The following is a 21,091-nucleotide window of genomic DNA, read 5'->3' as shown; positions in this document are numbered from 1 at the left end:
GGTAGAGCTCTGCATCCCATTACCAGGAGGGACAGACGGTCACATCCTTATTGGCTATTGGTTGTCAGGGGAGACAATAGCATAGTCCAAACCAATTAACCACTCAAATGGATTATTGGTGTTAAAATACGTGTTAAATTAAATAACTAGGTAGACTACTGTGACAGTAATCGTCATCTGTATAGAATATTTGTTCAGTGGCATCCCCCCTGTATTTTGACTATTTTCCGAGTCTCAAACTTTGACCCAGCCTGTTACTGAACAAACACTAGCCTGTAGCAATGATTGCTATCAGAATAGAGCTTTCTTTATTATTATTATTAGTAGTAGTAGTAGTAATTTTTCCTATAGTCTTCATGTCTGTGAATGTGAACACACTCCTATCTATCATTCACATCTATCTATCTATCTATCTATCTATCTATCTATCTATCTATCTATCTATCTATCTATCTATCTATCTATCGTTGAATAAACATTTTTTAATAGTGTCCGGTTTGTGGTTGTCTGGCAACCACCTAAGCAGCTCGACCTACCCCTCCAGGCTATGGGATATGTTTCTGTGAACAATAACGTGAAATTAACTTCTCTTTTTGTTTTCAGTCCTCCAATCAGAAGTGCTGAAGTGCCAACATGTTGGGGGTGAGTAACTGAGGCATGCATCACTTAAGTTAAGTATGTAGCGGGAAGGTATGTGTGGTAATAAAATAAATTATACAATTTACTAGTTGGGGATAATTAATACTGTAATAATCTGGATACTATAAAGCTTAATATTCTGATTCTAAATTTGATTGCAAGGTCAACTCACTTACATTTTAATAAATGCCTTTATTTAAACTCTTTTTTTTGATCGAGCTGTTTACATACAAAACACTGTGAAGCAACTTGGACTACCAATTAGATGAGGAGAGCATAAATCTGGCGATAAAGAGAAAACGGTGTCTGTGGCTGAATAGGATTGCCCTCACATTAAAGTGACAAATGGGACAGGCTCGGGGGGCCTGGCTGGTCACGTGATGTTTTTCTCAATCAGTTTATGTGCAAAGAATGTAAAAACTACTGATATAGTAGATATTGTTTAGCACAGTGTTTCCCAACCTGTGGTCCGGGAACTACCTCCCCATGCGATCCCGGGAACGTTATGCAGCATTCACACTACCACATCATCTGCCAAGTGGTCCCGAGTGCACACCCGGGACCATAGTGTGAATCTGCCCTAAGGTCCACCTTACTCTAGCAGCATGAATTCGAATGCGTCATTAGAATTTTTTACACCCACCTTTACACCTAATGTTATACAAACGCCAAAAAACCACAATATGGATGCTAGGTTGAAAACAACTTAACATCAAATCAAACCCAGACAATGAATGTTATTTTTTACATTATGAATTTACATACAGTATAACTTTATATACCTTGCTTCAACCCATACAGGAACAGTATGAGTTGTATGGCAGTATATGGCACAAATTTGGGCATGTACAACTTCCTGGTCTCAACTGCGCATGTTTCTTTCCTTCCATGGAGCAACATGGCGTCCACCGTACGGTCTTCGCTTCTCGTCCTCTTTAGATAGTCCTTGGTTTTTCACAAGGAAGCTTTAAGAAGGAAAGGAAGTGGTCACGACACTTTCATGGAGGCTTTCATGGGAGCCAAACTACCCGGAAGTTTGGCAGAATGCACTGGAGTCAATGACAGCTCAGTGACCAGCTCATGAACAACAATGAACAAACATTATTTATGAATGATAAAGTAATCACTTCTGGAAAATAACAGAAGACATGTAACACATAATTTGTCTGCTGTGTTGCAGACAATTAGAAAACAACCTGTGATATATTCCTGAACCGATTATATGACAAAGGTCTCAATTGTTCAGAAATAATGTTTCTGGTCCAGCCGGCTCCATTCACTGCCATGTATTCATTGCACTTCCGGTGTGAGTTTGGCTCCCATGAAAGTGTCCATGAAAGTGTCATGGCGCAGCCCAGTCACGTGACCACTTTTTCCTTCTCAAAGCTGGTTTTTCAACAGCTGGTGGATGGAAATGAAGCTCCATCCACACGTCAAAATGCTGCGTTGGGACAGAAAACAGGAGACGCTTGCCTCTGCGGCAAGTGGAAGCTGCGCGCGAGCGTCATTTTCCATCCACCAGCTGTTTTAAGAACCCGGAAGAGACGCCTGCCGCTCGCGGCTTTTGGCATCTTTGTGACTCCACTGTGTGGAGCACCCAGAGAGAGAGAGAGAGAGAGAGAGAGAGAGAGAAGGGGTGTAAAGCTGAACACCACCAAGGCAATGTGGGGACAAGATGGAATGGAATGTTATCTGTATTTGGTGAATAAATACACCGTTTGGTTCAACTTTACCATGTCTTTGTACTGCTTCAAACCACAAAAATGGTCATTCTCACATACAGTCTCTCATGTCAGTGGTTCTCAAACATTTTCATGTCAAGGACTCCCAAAACAGAATGCATTTTGCTATAGACCCCCATCTGCAAAATTGTTGTGCCAGAGACTCCCATAAGAAAATATTGTTGTGGGGCACGGTGGCACAGTTGGTAGTGCTGTCGCCTCACAGCTAGAAGGTCCTGGGTTCGATTCCCGCTAGGGACGCTGTGGGTGCTGGCGGCGTGTTTCCTCCTCCGCGTCATCAGTGCCCATACTCGAAGGCGGGGTTGGCGAAAGGGCCTTTCTGTGTGGAGTTTGCATGTTCTCCCCGTGTCCCCTAGGGTAGGTACCCTCACAAAAAACATGCAGTAATCCTGGTCACTAAACTGCCTCCCTCTGGCCAGCCATATATATTGTGTAAAATTATTTCAAATATTTCAAACTTTATGCAATCTTTCCGAAAATAGCCCATCCCCATCTACCAACTCACAGCGCGTTACACATAGCATAGCATCACATCACGTTGTGAACTTGTAGATTGGCTATTTTCAAATAGCCGATCTACAAGTCTCTATAGTCTCTCGAGACAGACTGGGTGCTGTTTCCCCTTTGTTTTGCAGATGGGTTCTTATATTGCCCCAACAAGGACCCATGTGGGTCCCCAGACCCCACATTGAGAACCAGTGTCTTACAGTACGTAGCTAAAACTTGGGCGTGTAAGACGGAGGCTCTTCTTTCTGCTCAGACAGGAAGTTGCAATTCATCGCAGGGGCAGTTGGAGCGATGTTGAACGCTGGTGCAGCGGGAGATGGGTTGAACGCAGGTGGAGCAGTTTGGAGGTGGGGATACACGGGGAAACCAGTTTGACTGGGAGTCTGCTGTGGCATAGGGTTGCTATATGATGGATAATTTTGGAAATCCGCATATGCAGGCGGTTTGGACGAGTACCCTGGAAGATTGTTGGTACCGGGGCCTGGGGCTGCTGGGTAGCCGTGCACGCCTGGACCTGTGGGGACTGCAGGATAAAGTCCCATCGGGGCAACAGGTGGAGGGAAGTCACTGTGGGGGTTTGGCCCCCCGAGACCCTGTGGCTGCTGGTAGGGTGGGGGGAAGTCGCTGCTTGTTGGACCCCCGAAACCCTGTGGCTGGTAGGGAGCGGGACCCTGTGGCTGGTAGGGAGCGGGACCCCCGAACGCCTGTGGCTGGTAGGGAGCGGGACCCTGTGGCTGGTAGGGAGCGGGACCCCCGAACGCCTGTGGCTGGTAGGGAGCGGGACCACCGAACGCCTGTGGCTGGTAGGCTGACGGTCCCACAGCTCCAAATGGTGACTTCAAGCCAGCGGGTAGCATGACCACTTGAAAATCGACCTCTGGGTCAAAAGCAAAGCTGATATCCAAATAGGCCTGAGAATAAGAAGCAGGCAGTTAGATTGACATCTGAGATAAAAATCTACAATCGTATGTGTGTCAGAGGCGCCGTAGACCGTTGTCTTGACCACCCATTTCCGCCTGCAGGTAACTATATAAACACCAACCGCTCCCGCAAGATTCAGGGCTAGTGTAATATTCAGTTTCAAACCACAACCATGTATGTAACTGCAATGATGAGCCTGCACAACTAAGAATGTCACTCACCTAACTTATAATATGACAATAAAGATTGTCATAAGATCTTAAGTATTGAGTATTAAGTAATGTCAACAACTGTATACCATGCATCTTCAATCAGGGCTAAATATGCCAGGCCACCGGTATTGTCATTTTTAATGGTTAATAGGACCTTTTATCTCTTGGGTGGCGCAGTGGTAAAGTCCCTGCCCACCACCGAGAAATGTGTGTGACTGTGGGGAAGAATTAATTGCTGTAAATACTAAATTGGGGAGGAAAAAGGGGTAAAAATAATAATAGGCTACTCTAAAATGGTTTAAAAAGAACAAGAAAAAAACAAACAAAACAAACCTTTTCATTTAATACTATCCCATAGGATCCAACCTGAGATTCATACATGGAATGTCAATGCAAGGGAACTTTGCGGAAACATACTGTAACTACAAACAAACTGTACATGCCTTTATATGGTAATGCAATGAGATGATTTCACAGTTGTTGATGGTGGGGAACTGGCCTGCAGGAACCTCCATCTGGCAAGTGATTGTTTCGTTTGTTTTGGGTTCAATAACGTTCCCCACCGCCTTGCACACTTCTTTCGAACTCCAATTGGTGTGGCCTTGGGCACGATACACCACTTTTTGAACCATTTTGAATTTGGGTGTCATTTTCTTAGTTGAGGAATTGTTGACTTTGGCCACAACAGTCATTTTTTCACCTTTAGAAGAAGATAATGACCAATGATCACTGGGATAATAAAACAAAACAGAGCATGTTCCTAGAAAGTACACTATCAATAAAAATGCAAATTGTTTTGTTTTGTTTTAGTCTTAGTTGACAAAATTAACACTGTTGACTTGTCCTTTTTATATTGTAAATCAAACTAAAACCAGCATGTTGGGTACAGTTACCTGGACAACAAGTGCCCTTGTCAACAGAGGCCTCCAGTTTGACCCGTCCTTTGTGGAAAGTCCCAAGCTGCTTTTCTACTGAACCAACCTGAGGAGACTAGAATACATGTTACATTTACATTAGCCACTAAAGAGCTATACAGTGTATACAGCTATACTCACTCACGAAAACTCACATCAAGTATTTCTCTCTCAGAAACCATCGGAGCTACACTTAACTTACACTTAATTAATTAATAATTATTAAAATTAATCAGGCACTATAACAGCCCACTTTACATTTCACCTTAACTCTTGAACCGTAGGTCGTATAATCGAAACGTCACTTTCCCTGGATCCCTTGGGTCTCCCCATATAGCCCACGCCCATTTGAGTCAGGATAGATTTTCCGCCATTTTGACTATTCTTCAAAATACACTTTTTGCTCTTCCACCTACAGCTTCTGTGCAAATCTCACAATAAACGGTACACATGATCTCTGTCCCTATCCGATTAAAACACCACAGGCAGACTTTTCATAGTCCGTATCGTTCGGCTGTAATCGGTGTACAAATGACACAAATCATCAACGGAATGTCCAATCCACCCCAATTTTTTTTATTCACATGTTGAGGGTGGTTTAATTGCGGAATTTTAAAACATTTATTGCAAAAACATGCTTTTTGGGGGATAAATCCGCTATGTTTGCAATAGCGGAGCCTACGTACGCTATAGTGAGACAGGCCAATTCCCTCCCAATCAGTAATGTGATCTATTACATCGCATTACCCACACTGTACATCATTTGATGTTCATATATTCAGAACGGGTAAGGTCTAGTAACAACAAAACATAACCTATCATAACTCTACAGCCAAAGATTGAGCCCCTTTAACTCAAACTCTGTGAAACACTTAAACTCAGTCCGGACTCCGGACTCCACCCACCACATTAATTTTGGTAAGTAAGTAAGTGCTTTTCAACATTTGCAACATCAAATGCCGCCCCACACACACACACACACACACACACACACACACACACACACACACACACACACCTACGCCTGAACACTGTCTTCACAGCCAGTCACATTGCCCACTAAAACTTGCACAACGACAGTGGTGTCCAGTTACTGTACATGTAAATGTAAGGAAGGGTGTCCAGGTTTTGAGTACAGCCTAAAGTAAACAAACTATAAGCAATATCATAAACTGACATGCCTTTACCAAGAGACTAGTGTACAGTACAAGAACCAGATATACCAGTATAGTCAGTCTTTCCCTGTGTGAAGTGCGAAAGGGAGTGCAAATCCTGCATTGGTCTCTACTCAGACACACTGAACACTGCACCAAAAGCTGAAGAACCCCTTCCCAGAGTGCGACTCCATAGCCTCTCGAGACTGACGGATGCCAATGATACACAACATAGAGGAAACGGTTGCTATGCACTGAGAAAGCTCCAGGATTCAAAAACAAAAACACACTGAAAACGGTGTATGTTCGTGTGTGTCTAACTACTGGCCATGCACCATTGCACCATGCACCATTTACTGGCCGGTGTCCGAGGCCCAGTAAAATAATCAAAATATTATTTATCCTACAACCTAAACGTTTTGGATCATATACTGTAGGTGGACCTATAGCTCATAACAAATGTGCTAAACTTAGCCATGGTGTCTTACTGTTGCAGATGCTGTAAGGAACTTGTTGACAAAGGTTAACTCGTGTCTCGAGACGCTATTCGCCCTCCAGCTCCTAGACACCTTGGCCTCCAGCATGTAGACAATCCTGCCATGCAACCCTTTGAAGGATGGTGGCATATTTCTATAAAGGAAAAGTCCATATTCTCACAACATATCAAAAAGAAATAATGTAATGGTTTATAAATATGCAAAACAAAAATGCGTTTCTCTGATCCAAATACATATTCAAACATAGAGTATGTTTTGTATATTTTGAAACAAATACAAAACATGTTTTTATTTTTAATCGCAGTCTGTGCTGCATTAGTATGCCTCAAACATACTGTAGACTTTTTCAGAATTATTCAAATGCATAGGAATTGTATATCAAACATAACACATTTCCACATAGACCTACTCCACAGGAAGTTTGAAGCTGAAGTTGTAGGCATGGGGTCCTGCAGGAAGTGCAGTCTCTGCAAAATAAATACAAAATATATTACCTTATACCTAAATACGTAAATGTAAATAATAATTAAAATATATATAGCCTATATATATATATATATATATATATATATATATAATAGTCTTAAGTAGCTTAATGTAAAGCATAGCCTATACATTATGTGATGCACGGTAGGCTACATTATCAGATAAATGCAGTGTACCCTTCAGCTTCTTGTTTGTGCCCAAAAAAAGATTGAATGTACAATAGCAATGTAGGAATATTAGGCCTTAATGAATGTTCAATCATGTTCTAATCATGTACTTAACATTAGGCCTACTTTGGGGCATGCATACTATATTTTGGACAAAATAGCCAATGTTACGGTCCACTCCTCCTCCTTTAGTGCCCAGTGCCCACTCACTCTGCCTGTTACCATCTTGGATATAACTCACTCATGTACTGGGTACCTTACTACCTTTATAACGCCATAACGCATCACCTGGCTGTTGCACCCACCTAGACACCTCAAACTTTACAGTAGCTCATTATGGTTCACAGTCAATGTGTCACACATGATAGTCATGTTTCAAAAGCCAGGCATACCTTCTGCGTTTTCTGGAACTAAATACGTTTTGAGCTTGAAGTATCTTCTGTGCGCGTGGTACGTCCTCCTCTTGTCCCCCGTCCCTGTGGACCAGCGCACATTGGCGTCGCCTTTCAGCTTGACGAAAACACTCTTAACTTTGGTTTCTTTCTCCAACCGGAACGTAACTCTCCCGGTGACCGGATCGCCTCCCGCGAACGTGCCCTCCTGGTTGAGAACATCGCAAGTTACCTTAAGGTCTTTTACCATTTCTGTTGGAAAGGAAAGCAGTGAAGCACTAAACTATATGAGCTATCGCACAAGGCGTAGCTCATATTTCTCTCTCTCTTGTTGTGTCGCTTGACTTGTTGTTGATAACATGGACAAGGGGAAGGCGGATCCTCGGAGGGGCGGGGGGATTCAAGAGCTCTGAAGCCATTTCACTGTTTGTTTGTATTAATATTATTAATCATAATTGTAGTTATTATTTAGCATTATTAGTATTGATACTTTGTCGATTAATTAATTCTGGGCACCAATAAGGGCACTGGGCAGTGGGCACACGCCACACACGCCGAACTGATCGATTGATTGATTGATTGATTGATTGATTGATTGATTGATTGATTTATTAACAGTTTGTAGAATTACAGTACATTTCAAGCACAAACTCAATACAAAGACTGTTAACTGTGAGTGGACGACCCAATTAAGCGTTACACTTGTTTACAACAGGGTCCACATTGTTCAATTCATCAAACTCGGTAGAATCTGCAGCTCGCTGATAACAAACTATATTACACCTGGAAAAAACTGAATCCATTCTCTTCGGATCAAATAGTAATCTCAGCAAGGCAGAAGGCTTCTTGGTTAGAGTGGGTGACAATATTATCACACGAAAAGATGAAATTACCTATACCTAGGTTCCATCCTGGAGGCCAATCTTTCCGGTGATAAAATGGCCACCAACGTAATCAAAAAAGTCAATCAAAGAACTAGATTCCTTTACAGGACTCCTCACTGGTCAACAAAAACACCTTGAAGACCTTAACAGGAGCCCTCCTACAAGGTTTCTTTGACTATGCATGCACTTAATTGGTACCACAGCACATCAAAGGCCCTTAAAACAAGGCTCCAGACCTCCCAAAACAAACAGGTCAGGCTCCTACTTGGCCTCACCCCCCTCACCCCTGCCCACTTTGACAGGCTGGGATGGCTTAGGGCCGACGACAGAGTACAGCATCTTGCAATGGGTCTGGTCCACAAGATTCGATACACCACCAAGATACCCATGTACCTGTCTAAATACTTCCTTAATGTAAACGAAGTCCACACCCACAACACCAGAGGGAGTGCAACAAACCATGTATAACCCAGATTCGACACAAACAAGGGACTAAATTATTTTCGCTCCTATGCCACCAAAATGTGGAACGCCCTACCAACAGTCATTAAGACATGTGAATCCCTTGACTCCTTCAAAACCGCTCTCAAAGGGCACCTACGGAGGGCTGCAATTCGAAACTGGCCCCCGTAAAAAATGTACTGTAATTCTGCAAACTGTTAATAAATATTTCAATCAATCAAACCTCCCCACTGCAGTGATGCAGCCCTACATTGATTGACAGCAAGTATAGTCCAGGGGCCAGGCGAGATTTTGGTACCATATTGGTGGCCGTACATGTTCCTACATGTCTCTAGTTTATATTTTGTATGATAACCCATCTAATTCAGTAGCTTAATGCCAGTTATCACTCTTTAAACAAACCTACCCCATATGAATATGTGTATATCCTTTATATGACTTCTAGACAATACATTTTGGTAACCAGTGGTCTTATAAAGAATTGATCCTGGTCATTTTCTCAGTAGAATCCATTTCTGCTAACAACTTTTTTCTATTGTACATATTTAATTAGATAATTTGCTTATTTGAACATATTAGTGGAAATAATTGCACGATCAATCAAATTAAAGTTGAATATGGTCAAAAAGTATAACATATACGTGGAAACAAATAATAGATATATTTCGGTGGCATTCTGGCAATGTACACAAGAAATCTGGTGCCGATCGTCCCAACGGTTTTCGAGTAATAGTGGCAATAGCAAATGTATACATAATTTGGCTATAAGTAGGGCAGCATAACATGTTTTTTGGGACCCTTGTGGTGTCTAGTTACGATTGAATCTTGTTGCCCCAACTAATATTCCATGGGGGTTAATTTTAACCCTTTCATACACCTGACCTACCCCCAAAACGAACCGTATGATTGAGATAACAGAAAATGCCATAACTTTTGAAGTAAACAACATACAGAGACAAATTCACTTATTTTTCTATATATATTTCTATATATAAGTTGGACCCAAGGAATTCATTAAAGTGGTTATTATTAAGATTCAAGCACATCTTGACTGCATTTCAGGACAAAAAAGTCCAAAACTACAAGAAAACGTTCAAATCACATCTTTTTAACACATGCTTTTAAGACCCTTATGGTGTCTAGTTGTCTCCTTGTTGCCCAGGTCAAACAATGTCACAAGGGGTTAATTTGAACCCTTTCTTACACCTATCCCCAAAACGAACCAAGATGGAGATAATAGAAATACCATAACTCTTGAAGTAAACAACATACAAATGGCCAATTATTTCTATATAATTTGAACACAAGAAATTCATTAAAGTGGTTATTATTAAGATTCAAGCGCATCTTGACTCTATTTCAGGACAGAAGTAAGTAGTAGTAGTAGTATATTTTTTTTTTATCCCACGATTTTGTAACCCATTTTTCACCCCTGTGTCAATCATCTAATGTGATCCTGGGCTCTACACACCCTCCACCAACCTAGTCGAGCAGCGTACCAGCAGTGGTGAGCACACCTCATGGCGCACTCTGTGGCAGGTCGACAGAGTGCATTTCTAGTTTGTTTCTGGTTTGGATCTTTGTCATCCAATATTCCATAGGACCTCTAATAGAGCAGTTGAGACGAATAACATAAGTCGATAATTTATTCTAACCGCTCCCCGAAAAGGCCTAGCTGTCCTGACCCCTTAACCATAATTGATACATTATGGATAATAAGTATGGACTTAGACTGTTATTCGTCTCAGCGTCTCAAGTCCAAAGTGTGTTTTTTATGTTTTATTACCCCCATGAGACCTGCGGAATTGCTGGCTGGAACACCGGTTAGACTTTTCAGAGACTGTGTGGCATGCTCACATTTAGAGATAGCCCAAAGATAGAGATACCATTTGACTTTAGACAGCCTCAGGTTTCTCTAGTGCATCTAGACAACTGTTGTGATCTGTAGACCACTCTAGTGCATCCGTAGACCACTCTATGTAGACCACTGTACTAGAACTGTAGTGCATCTGTCATCATCATCATTTTTCGACCGCAGTCGAGATAATGGATTTCACAATGCCACGCCAGACTTTCCAGTCCTTCATTGCTATCCCCAGTTCCTGCTTACTGAAGCATGTGTCCCTAGCGATGACATCAGGGAATGACAGTTTTCTACCTCTAGTCTGCTTTGAGGCAGGTTTCCAGAGAAGGGAAGATGTAACCTCATTATCAGCTCTGTAGCAGTGGCCAGCAAACTGTGTTCTTCTGGATTGGACTAGTGAAGAAACACAGGGAAGGTTGCTGTATATCTAAGGAAACTTAAATGGGCAGGACTTCCACAAGCTCTGTTGATTTACTTCTACCACTGTGCAGTAGAGAGTGTGCTCGCCGAGCCCCCTCTATAGTATTAAAAGGGTACTGAAAATGGACTTGGTCTTGCACTGAACTTTGCACTATTACATTGCACCAGCACTATTGCACTTGGGTTATTGTACACAGTGCCGGTTCTAGGCCTTTTGAGGCCCTAGGCAACATATTATACAGAGCCCCCCCCCTCCTGCTTTGCCACGCCGGATAAAAATTGTAAATTTGCCATGAAAATGCTTCAATCTGGTGCACTTTGAGATCAAAATTAAGAAGCTAGGTGGGGGCCTCATGTGGCCAGTAGTAGTGGTCCTACCCCCCCCATGAGACTTACAAATCCCAAATGTTTATAAACAAATCCCAAATGTTTGTAAACAAATCCCAAAATGTTTATAAACAAATCACAAATGTTTATAAACAAATCACAAATGTTTATAAACAAATCACAAATGTTTATAAACAAATACCAAAATGTTTATAAACAAATCCCAAATCCCTTGGTCCTACCCCCCCGACCATGAGACTTACTACAGGCCAACTGGTAGTGGTCCTACCCCCCCCATGAGACTTACAAATCCCAAATGTCTATAAACAAATCCCAAATGTTTGTAAACAAATCCCAAATGTTTATAAACAAATCCCAAAATGTTTATAAACAAATCACAAATGTTTATAAACAAATCACAAATGTTTATAAACAAATCCCAAATGTTTATAAACAAATCCCAAAATGTTTATAAACAAATCACAAATGTTTATAAACAAATACCAAAATGTTTATAAACAAATCCCAAAACCCATGAGACTTGGTCCTACCCCCCCGACCATGAGACTTACTACAGGCCAACTGGTAGTGGTCCTACCCCCCCCCCCCATGAGACTTACTACAGGCCAACTGGTAGTGGTCCTAACCCCCCCATGAGACTTACAAATCCCAAATGTTTATAAACAAATCCCAAATGTTTTTAAACAAATCCCAAATGTTTATAAACAAACAAATCACAAATGTTTATAAACAAATACCAAAATGTTTATAAACAAATCCCAAATCCCTTGGTCCTACCCCCCCGACCATGAGACTTACTACAGGTCAACTGGTAGTGGTCCTTTGTACAGTATGGTTATTTATTTGATGCCAGTGGTGAAGCTCTAAACTGAATTTCGTTGTTTCATGCAAGCAATGACAAATAAAGCTCTATCTATCTATTAGAGAAGTCGCTCTTCCAAGAGAGATTTTGCACTCTCATTATTACAATGTCAATTTCACTGCCTTTTCCATGTGGATTGAGGTTTTCTCATGTTTTTCTGCTTTATTTGGAAAGAGCCTTAAATCATTCACTCCAGTCTTGATCCATGCTGGATCTGATCTAACCTGACTTTGCCAGATGGGGCGGTATTGGGTAACCATGTTCCCCAACAAACTTGTGTAGCAAGCTTCTTGGATCTGGCAGCATCAGGTTAGATCTGATCCTGCTGTCTGAAACAGTGCATGCGGTCAACCAAGCCTTCTTTAGTTCTTATCATATGATCTTTTCTTTTCTTTTTCCTTGTCTTGTTCCATTATGCAAGTAAACCATAGGGGGAACCAGCGCCCCCTATGGACGGGCCACCACTGCATTCAACGCTTTGAAACGGATAATTGCCTCGACACATCTAATGGCAGTATCATCCACCTGTGGATCAAACTTGTTCGCCATGAGCTGGTGGTGCAGGGGTTGAAACAACCAGCGGAGGTCGCCGCTCCCGTACACACACACGTCTCTTCTAAGTGTCGACTTGCATGGAGGGTACGGGGCGGGTACATCACCCTCATGAACGGCCCAGTGCTGCAGGCGAGCGATGGCGGTCATGTCAGAGCGGTGGTACTTGCTGTGGGCCGGCTCCGACCCGGGCACGGAGCTCAGCCTGTTCAGACTGGCCCAAAAGTGTTCTTCGGGGGCAAGCGTGTCCTTGCTCCACTCCATGAAGTTCTGAGCCTCTTTGTTCTCCAGCACGTGTTTCACAAATTCTCTGGTGACCACAAAGTAATTGCTGCCTGAGAACATAGGGATTGGTGGGGGTGTCTTCCTGATTCCCGTTCTGGCGATGGTATTGATGTAATCATTGTCATTATTGACTTCATGATGGTAATGCCAGCGGACCTTCTTGGCGTCCGGCACGTCCTCGGACTCCAAACTGTTCTGCCCGTTGAGAACCTTCAGCGTCCGGACCATTTCCGCGTTAGTCTTGATGGGGAGGTCCGCGCCGCAGGTGTTGAGCAGGTACTTCCACTCGACGGGTGACTTCAGCAGGTCGTCCATGCAGTTTAAATGGGCCTGTGTCATGGACCAGGTTCCCCAGGACACTCTTTCTAGTTTGCTGGCGACGAACACGTTGGGGAAACAGGACACGATCGCCATCACAGCTTCCTTGAACCCCTCCGCCGATTTCTGGTCCACATGCACACAATAGACATTTTGCGGGTGGTACACGGCACGCAGGAGCCGCTCAAACATCTCGACGTTGCTGTGAATCGACATGGAGTAGGCGATGGGGAAGTCTCGCTCTTCTGCGCTGAGTGGCGCTGTGAAGAAGCCTCTCATGGACTTGTATTCTTGGCAGTCCTTTGTCGCGCTACGATAAAACTCCTCCGATAGCCTCTCCTGAGGTCGTATCTCGTCTTTCTTGTCCACAAGCTCTCCGCGGATGAGAGCCGAGCAGACCGGCAAGTACTCCTCAGCCATCATTGGCGGAGAGTATGGCAGGGACTCCTCGGCTATCATCGGCAGAGAGTATTCACATGGTACTCTGTGACGTGGCCCCAACTCGTGAAGCAGGAAAGCACTCAGAAGGATGGTCCCCAATAAAGCACTTAGAAGGATGGCCCGGGGTTTTCTTCTACTAAACTGCCAAACTCGAAAGATCCATCTGCGCATTTCTGCACAAATTACAATGCAGAAAGGAAATGCTCCCCTGCAGTAGTTAATATAGACAAGGAGATGACATAATTGTGGGGTGGAGCTCGCGGTATAGATGCAATAATCCCTTTTTACTGTATATTATGCTGATGTATCTTTATATCTTTGTATTGATCTCCGAACTGGTTCACTCCGTGGGTATCCCCTTGACGTTGGTGCATTTAGTCAGTCCGGGTCTTTAGCTGTACGTGGCGCCGCTGATTGGTATATCTGGATCAGGTAATTCTCTTCTGGTCTCTGGTATCTCAATCTGTAGAACTGCAATGAATCGTCTTCTGCGCTATACTTTATAGGGTGCTGTGACGTCGTGGCCTGACGTCACACCACTAACCATTTCCGTGACAACAGTAATGATGACATGTTGATTATGTAATTGTTACGTCACCCTTAACAGTACCCCTGTAATGTTTGAAGGATGCAGAATCAGAATCATTATTACAATGTCAATGCAAAGACGAGAAGAGAGCCAGTATTGTTATTTAGAGTTGGTTGTTGGCCAGCGGTCCTGTTTCTTCACCGTGTGAAGATCGTACATCATCATGCATCATACTGGCCAAACAGAATGCCTGTTGCACAACTTTACGTCATATTTGGTGGACATTTGACCTAATTTCTCCTTTCATTGTCGATGGCAAATATGGGATGTGTGGGGAGAAGATGACGTACACTTTCCCTTCATTGTCAATGGAATTTAATGTTTGTTTTGTGGACATTTGACCCAATTTCTCCTTTCATTGTCAATGCAAATATAAGACATGTGGGGACAAGATGACGTACATTTTCCCTTCATTGTCGATGGCATTTAATGTTTGTGTTGCGGACATTTACGTCATATTTGGCGGACATTTGACCTAATTTCTCCTTTCATTGTTGATGGCAAATATGAGACGTGTGGGGACAAGATGACGTAATACTTTTGGGTACAAAAGCTATATATATGTGAAGTGAGGGGTGTTCTTATCATCGTACATCATCATGACGTAAAATAGACACTATGGCCCTCATTTATATCAACATGGCGTACGTACGCCCAAAAAATGGGTGTACATTACATTACATACATTATTATTTCCGCAAAACCTTGAACTTGAACATGCACCAGGACAAATATCACGTCAGGTCGGGAGCTGTCGTAGGCTTTATCCTCACCTGTTTTTCTATTGTACACAACCGGAGCAGGATTCACTGATCAGCTGACAGGCTGTCACAGGCACCCCTGATGTCATTGTTGTAAATGAAAACCATAGAGAGGTGTTCGAGGTCGGCTGTACCTTTGACTATAGCCTGGAAGAAGCCTTTCTAACCAAAGTGCTGAAGTATTAGCAGCTAGTGCAGACCATCTCATAGCTAGGCTACAGATGTAAACTTTTAGTTTTTATCTTTGGCAGCCTAGGGCATGTGCATAAGTTGCTTCAAATATGCAAATTCTCAAATGAAATATGCACAATAGAAAAAAAGTTGTGCAGAAATGGATTCTACTGAGAAAACTACCTTAGGATCAACTCTTTATAAGACCACTGCTTACCAAAATGTATTGTCTAGAAGTCATATAAAGGATATACACACATCACAGTTTCATATGGGGTAGGTTTGTTTAAAGAGTGATAACTGGCATTAAGCTACTGAATTGGAAGGGTTATCATACAAAAATATAAACTAGAGACATGTAGGAACACAAAGATACCAAAAATGTACGGCCACCAAAATGGTACCAATTCGTGAAAATATCAGTATTGGCCGCTGGACTAGTAGGGGTGAGTAGGGAACCTGGCTGGGTGAACAAAACGGTTTTTACCAGCACACAGAGAGAAAAATCAATGCCATAAGGAACTGAGAAAAGCTGTCTTGTTTGTGATGTCCTATCTCTGCACTTTAAATGGAAGTTAAGTAAAAAATATACAAACCGAAAAATGACATGATTCAACCTGTGGACATTGATTTATTTCGCCTGCATACAGGGTGCATCAGTGGGTTTTGTTGACCTTTGTAAATGTTTGGAACCAACAATGTCTTAATTACCACACAGTGAGGAAAGAATTGTACCGGTATTCACATTTCCTCTTTCTTTTCTCTTTTTTTTTTTACATGCTTTTACCTTGCATGGTTTCCACTGCCATCGGTGTGTGAATGGGTGAATGTAATGCACAATCTATGTAAAGCGCCTTGGATAAAGGCGCTATATAAATGCACCATTTACCATTTTTATTTAACCTACATTAGATTTATTTTAGGGTCCAAAACACAATATGACATATAGGTTATGGCCGTTATGCATTTCAATAGCCTACAACCAAGAGTCAAGACAATAAGCTTTATAGAGTGCCTACTGACTGGCAAAAACTAATTTCTGACCTTGACAACCCATGCATCCAAACAGAAAAGTCCTATTATTAAAAACATCGTTAAACAATGTTAAACTCACGCATGTTGCTTTGCCACTCGATTTGCCACTCGATGTGCCATTCACTTTAAGCATGCGCATACCCTCTATTCCAGTTTGTCAACTGCCAAAAACGACACTCACTATGTGACTTTTGATATGAAATTGTATTTAAGGTGGGGGCCGCAGCCGGGCACCCCACCTACAGTAGAGCCTTTCGATCAGGCAAAATAATGCTTTGTGTAATGTCTCACTGTGCATTGGTCAAGTGTTGTTCAAACATTTACAGTGGCCTATGGCAACAGGTGTTGGTGAGAGGGCCATGAGAGTTTCTTTCTCTGTCCCTTTCCACCTTTCATGATTGATGGAGCTTGAATTGAATTACATTTAGGGGGACATTAAAAAAAAACTTTTCAGCCAGCCTTCAAACCTTTTCAAACCTTCTGGGTTTTCTGGAATTAAACACTTTGAGTTTACAAATATCTTCTGTGTGCATGTTCTGCTGTCATCTCCCATTCCATGTCGAGTCGACCACTGCACATCTGGCATCTCCTTTCAGATCACCTCCTGAAAAGGTACCCTCCTCGCTGAGAACATAAGTTGCATAACTGTTTGGTTAACACAAAATCTATGTATCCTAAGGGCGTAGCACCTATATTTGCCCTGTGGAGTGACAGATGAGAAAGGCAAGGCAAGGTAGTTACTTGCGCAAGAAGAGCGTGCAAGTATTGTGGTTGTGCTGACTTTTTTATGTGTATGCTCGGAGATATACTAGATGTTGATGGTGACGTAATTACGATATGTTTCAATGTCGGGTTATAACTGGCTGTCGATGGTGACGTAATTAGGATATGTTTCAGTGTCGGGTGAATTAAAGGTAATGTCTATGTATACATAATCTGAAAACCTATCTTTATTACGTCATCATCAAAAGCCAGTTATAACCCGGCATTGATCCATATCTTAATTATGTCACCATCAACATCTAGTATATATACCTCTGAGCACAATGCATAGCCGATCACAGTATAGTACTTTCAACTTACAACTTACATACATGTATACGTGACATACGTTACCTGTTACCCAACAAATATTGAAACGTATCGTAATTACCGGTACGTCACCATTGACAGCCAGTTATAACCCGACTTGCATGCTCTGCTTGCGCACTAGTAGGCCATTTATGGCCTAATTGTGTGCACAAGTAGGCACTGGACAGAGTGCAGCTCTAGTTTTATTTGTATAAATTTCAACAACAAGGCTATTCAATGTGCTTTACACAGCATTAAGCATAGGAAACTAAATTATACAATAACATTAGGATGCAAAACTAAATAAGTACAGAAAGAAAAGAGAAAAAGGAAAGGTGGCAGTGGCAAACGGATGTTTTAAAATAAATAAGAGTGGCAGCAGACCTGCAATTTTCTGGGAGTTTGTTTCAGATATGTGGTGCATAAAAGCCTACTGTTCCCCACACCTCAAAGATAATAATATAACCAAATACTGAAGAAAAGGCAGCGATCCGACCACTCAAAAAGGTGTAAAAATGAGGAGAGGGTGGATAGAAAATTCAAGGTATTTTATTCGAAAGGTTTAAAAAGCCAACATGTTTCACCTCACAAAGGAGTCTTCATCAGGGCAGGTATGCCAAGTAAAGGCCTACTTTTAAACCTGTTTTGTATCTCATTCGAGCACCTGGTTGATTTCACAATCTATGGGAATTTTATGTTCCACATTTAGAGCCCAACTGTGCAACATGGCTGACCAGACTCTTGCGTGCGGGTCTTGGAAATGCCAGACAGCTGCACATTGCAATTAGTTTCAGTTTCAGTTTATTTTTATTTATAGTGCAACATCACCCCCAAGGGGTCTCTGTGCACTAGTAGTAGTAACAAAATTAGGTGATGACCTGGATACATGCTAGTGGGGATGTTGGTGAATTATTAGCCATTATGTAACACAGTTGTAGCCTACTATCGTTCACTTGAGTTTACACCATTGACTACATGGTATGTAGTATGTAAATGAATACGAAGGAAAACTAGTTTTCATTGTTTGCATTGTGATGTGAACATCAGACGCATCATAGATAATTGTTTTTATTAACAAAAATGCACAAACATATTTGTACAATACATACAGTATCTGTCGAAAGGATAAAACACAAAGAAGCCTGAGAGCATATTTCCATTGTAGTCATTTGTGTATAAATGTGGGGTAATACTGTAAATCCATCATGTCATACAATTTACAATGTACTATACTAGAGTAGACAACTAAAATAGAAAAAATATGGGTACTGTAAATGAAGCCTCAGCAAATTGAATTCTGCAATTTCCGCCATACCGCAATTTCCTCAATTACGATTTCCGCAATTTCCATTTCTGCAATTCCGCAATTTCCATTTCGATCATTTCCGCAATTTCCGCAATTTCCATTTCCGCAATTCCACAATTTCCATTTCCGCAATTCCGCAGTGTAAGTAAGGTGGGTGCTAATTAGGTTTAACTATATATTTATACAGAATCTACATGTAAAACTCACAACTCGCATATATCCAAGTTCAATATCAGAATCAAACAGCCATTTGATTTTACTGAGAGAATACAGGAAAACATCATGCACTTTGGTTAGTAAGATTTGGCGGTTTTTCTATTTCTTTTGCATACTAGCTCACAGATTCCACCAATGATGTCATCATAGATTGACCTTAATGTGACATGGCTTAATAAAAACAGAAGGCCTATTCGTGGAAGAGATGTTTAGCTTTTAAAGAATGGCATGGGCAACATCGTTTCGTTCTTCCCGCTTCCTCCTTTCATGTCATAATAACAAAGGCCTATTCTGTGGAACAGTGGAACCTCTGTCCTAATCGGAAAACATGACACCGTTTCCCACAAGAGCCATCAGAACACGTGGCCTGACCATAAAAGGGCCATCCATGGCATCCACACACCAAGAATGATAACTGTAAAGATAATGAAATCATAATGCGATGCAAGGGTGTGGACTAGCCGAGTCGACAGCAACTCAGGACTCCTGGAACACTGTCCTCCTCTCTGCATTGTTGTTCTGCCGTCCGCACCCGCGTATCACATTGCAGGATAATAATCCGAGCATCCACAATGATGAATGATATTGTTCTGTAAACATTTTCAATGCCAATTATGTGTTAAATATGACATGACGTGTTAAATGTGGCCATGGACTGTCAATTTGGAAGGATTATGATAATCATGGTTTTCCACTGTTGTCGTTATAGTTTTAGCGTGGACTCCATATCCACTTGAGTTAAAATGATATTTAAAACAACATATCTATAGTTCTCTTTGTAGTCATCTTCCTTGCAATAAACAAGTTACAGTATCTTATCAGGTCACCTAACGTTTTCCAGCCACCCTTATTCTTTTTTTGTAAAGTAAAAACAAACATTCGTAGTGACCGCTGTGGGAAAATGGTCATTTTCCTCACGATGTTCACAATGATCATAATTCCTATCCTATTAAAAAACAAGAATAAAAAAAACAAGAATCCTAAAAGGACACAACGTGAGTGCTGGTATTTATTCTCACAGTGTATGTCTTCCTGAACCGTGCACCCGTTACACCATTACGTGGAATTATTCAACTGAGTGCTTGCTCTCGCTTTCTTCTTTAAAGTCAAACAAGTATGCAACATGGTTATCCTCTGTAAGGGCACAATCACAGCGCACTTTATGCTACCTATGAGGGCGGATTTTGCCAATGCATTTCAATGGGAATGGAGTGTTTTTATCAGTGGAACAGCGGCAAACAAAAAAATTAATGCCTCAGCTTCTACAATTCCAAGTGTTTGTCAGGATGGGGGGTCCCCAGATTATTTTGGGGGTCACAGCCTGAAAATGTTGAGAACCACTGTGTTAGGGTGCATCTGTTATTTACCTCTATCTAGCTTTATATATCTAATATCTAACCTGATCTGCAGTTATCTCTTTACAGATACAATATTTTCCAGAACAACACTTTTCCCAAGATTGGAAATAAACAGCATAAGACAAATCCATGTTTTCCAGGCTGCGTGGTAAAGAAGTAACCCTGAAATGGTGTCAGTGTTCCAAGTGGGCACATAATAAAGGTCAAGGTAGCTTATCAGTAGGGGTTTGTAATAAACATCAAGATATACAGTAGCTGGATAAAATCTGACATTTACATATATATAGTATTTTGTAATGTACACAATTCCAAAATATAAAAGCATTCATATGGCAAAAACAAGAAGGTGACAACATCAATGCCTGTGGGTGCTAAGTGTTACAAGGCCACAAGGTAAGAAAGTCAATGCCTGTGGTGGATGATAAGTGTTACAACTTACAAGGCCACAAGGTGTCAACCTAACCACTCTGTACTACGACGTCGCTTGCTGAGTTGACACAAGCTGACCTTCAAGCTG

General features: G+C 41.7%; 3 protein-coding genes across 3 annotated transcripts in view; all 3 read right to left on the bottom strand.

Moving 5' to 3' along the window:
• Positions 1–3,097: 3,097 nt before the first annotated feature.
• LOC308317002 (arrestin domain-containing protein 3-like) lies at positions 3,098–7,963 on the bottom strand (the record flags this gene model as incomplete). The annotated part of the gene is made up of 6 exons (XM_080765792.1): positions 7,632–7,963; positions 6,996–7,053; positions 6,578–6,719; positions 4,915–5,011; positions 4,465–4,721; positions 3,098–3,799 (listed from the first exon to the last, which is right to left on the bottom strand). The coding sequence occupies exons 1-6, from the start codon at positions 7,879–7,881 to the stop codon at positions 3,098–3,100; spliced, it is 1,506 nt and encodes a 501-aa protein (XP_080621918.1). The 5' UTR covers positions 7,882–7,963.
• Positions 7,964–12,918: 4,955 nt separating this feature from the next.
• Positions 12,919–14,085, bottom strand: LOC308317001 (beta-1,3-galactosyl-O-glycosyl-glycoprotein beta-1,6-N-acetylglucosaminyltransferase 3-like; the record flags this gene model as incomplete). The annotated part of the gene is made up of 1 exon (XM_080765791.1): positions 12,919–14,085. One exon carries the CDS (start codon positions 14,083–14,085, stop codon positions 12,919–12,921), a length of 1,167 nt encoding a protein of 388 aa, XP_080621917.1.
• A 5,058-nt stretch (positions 14,086–19,143) lies between these two features.
• The window catches only part of LOC308316732 (arrestin domain-containing protein 3-like), a 42,998-nt gene continuing 41,050 nt past the window's right edge, over positions 19,144–21,091 (bottom strand). Inside the window, exon 7 of the transcript XR_013964201.1 lies at positions 19,144–19,720. The gene's annotated coding sequence lies outside the window, so the exon portion shown is untranslated. The remainder of the gene's footprint in view (positions 19,721–21,091) is intronic.

Source organism: Protomyctophum bolini (genome assembly GCF_963924005.1).
Source record: "Protomyctophum bolini genome assembly, chromosome: 6".
Taxonomy (NCBI): domain Eukaryota; kingdom Metazoa; phylum Chordata; class Actinopteri; order Myctophiformes; family Myctophidae; genus Protomyctophum; species Protomyctophum bolini.
Note: the sequence above shows the minus strand (reverse complement) of the source record. Positions and strands in the feature narration are given on the sequence as shown.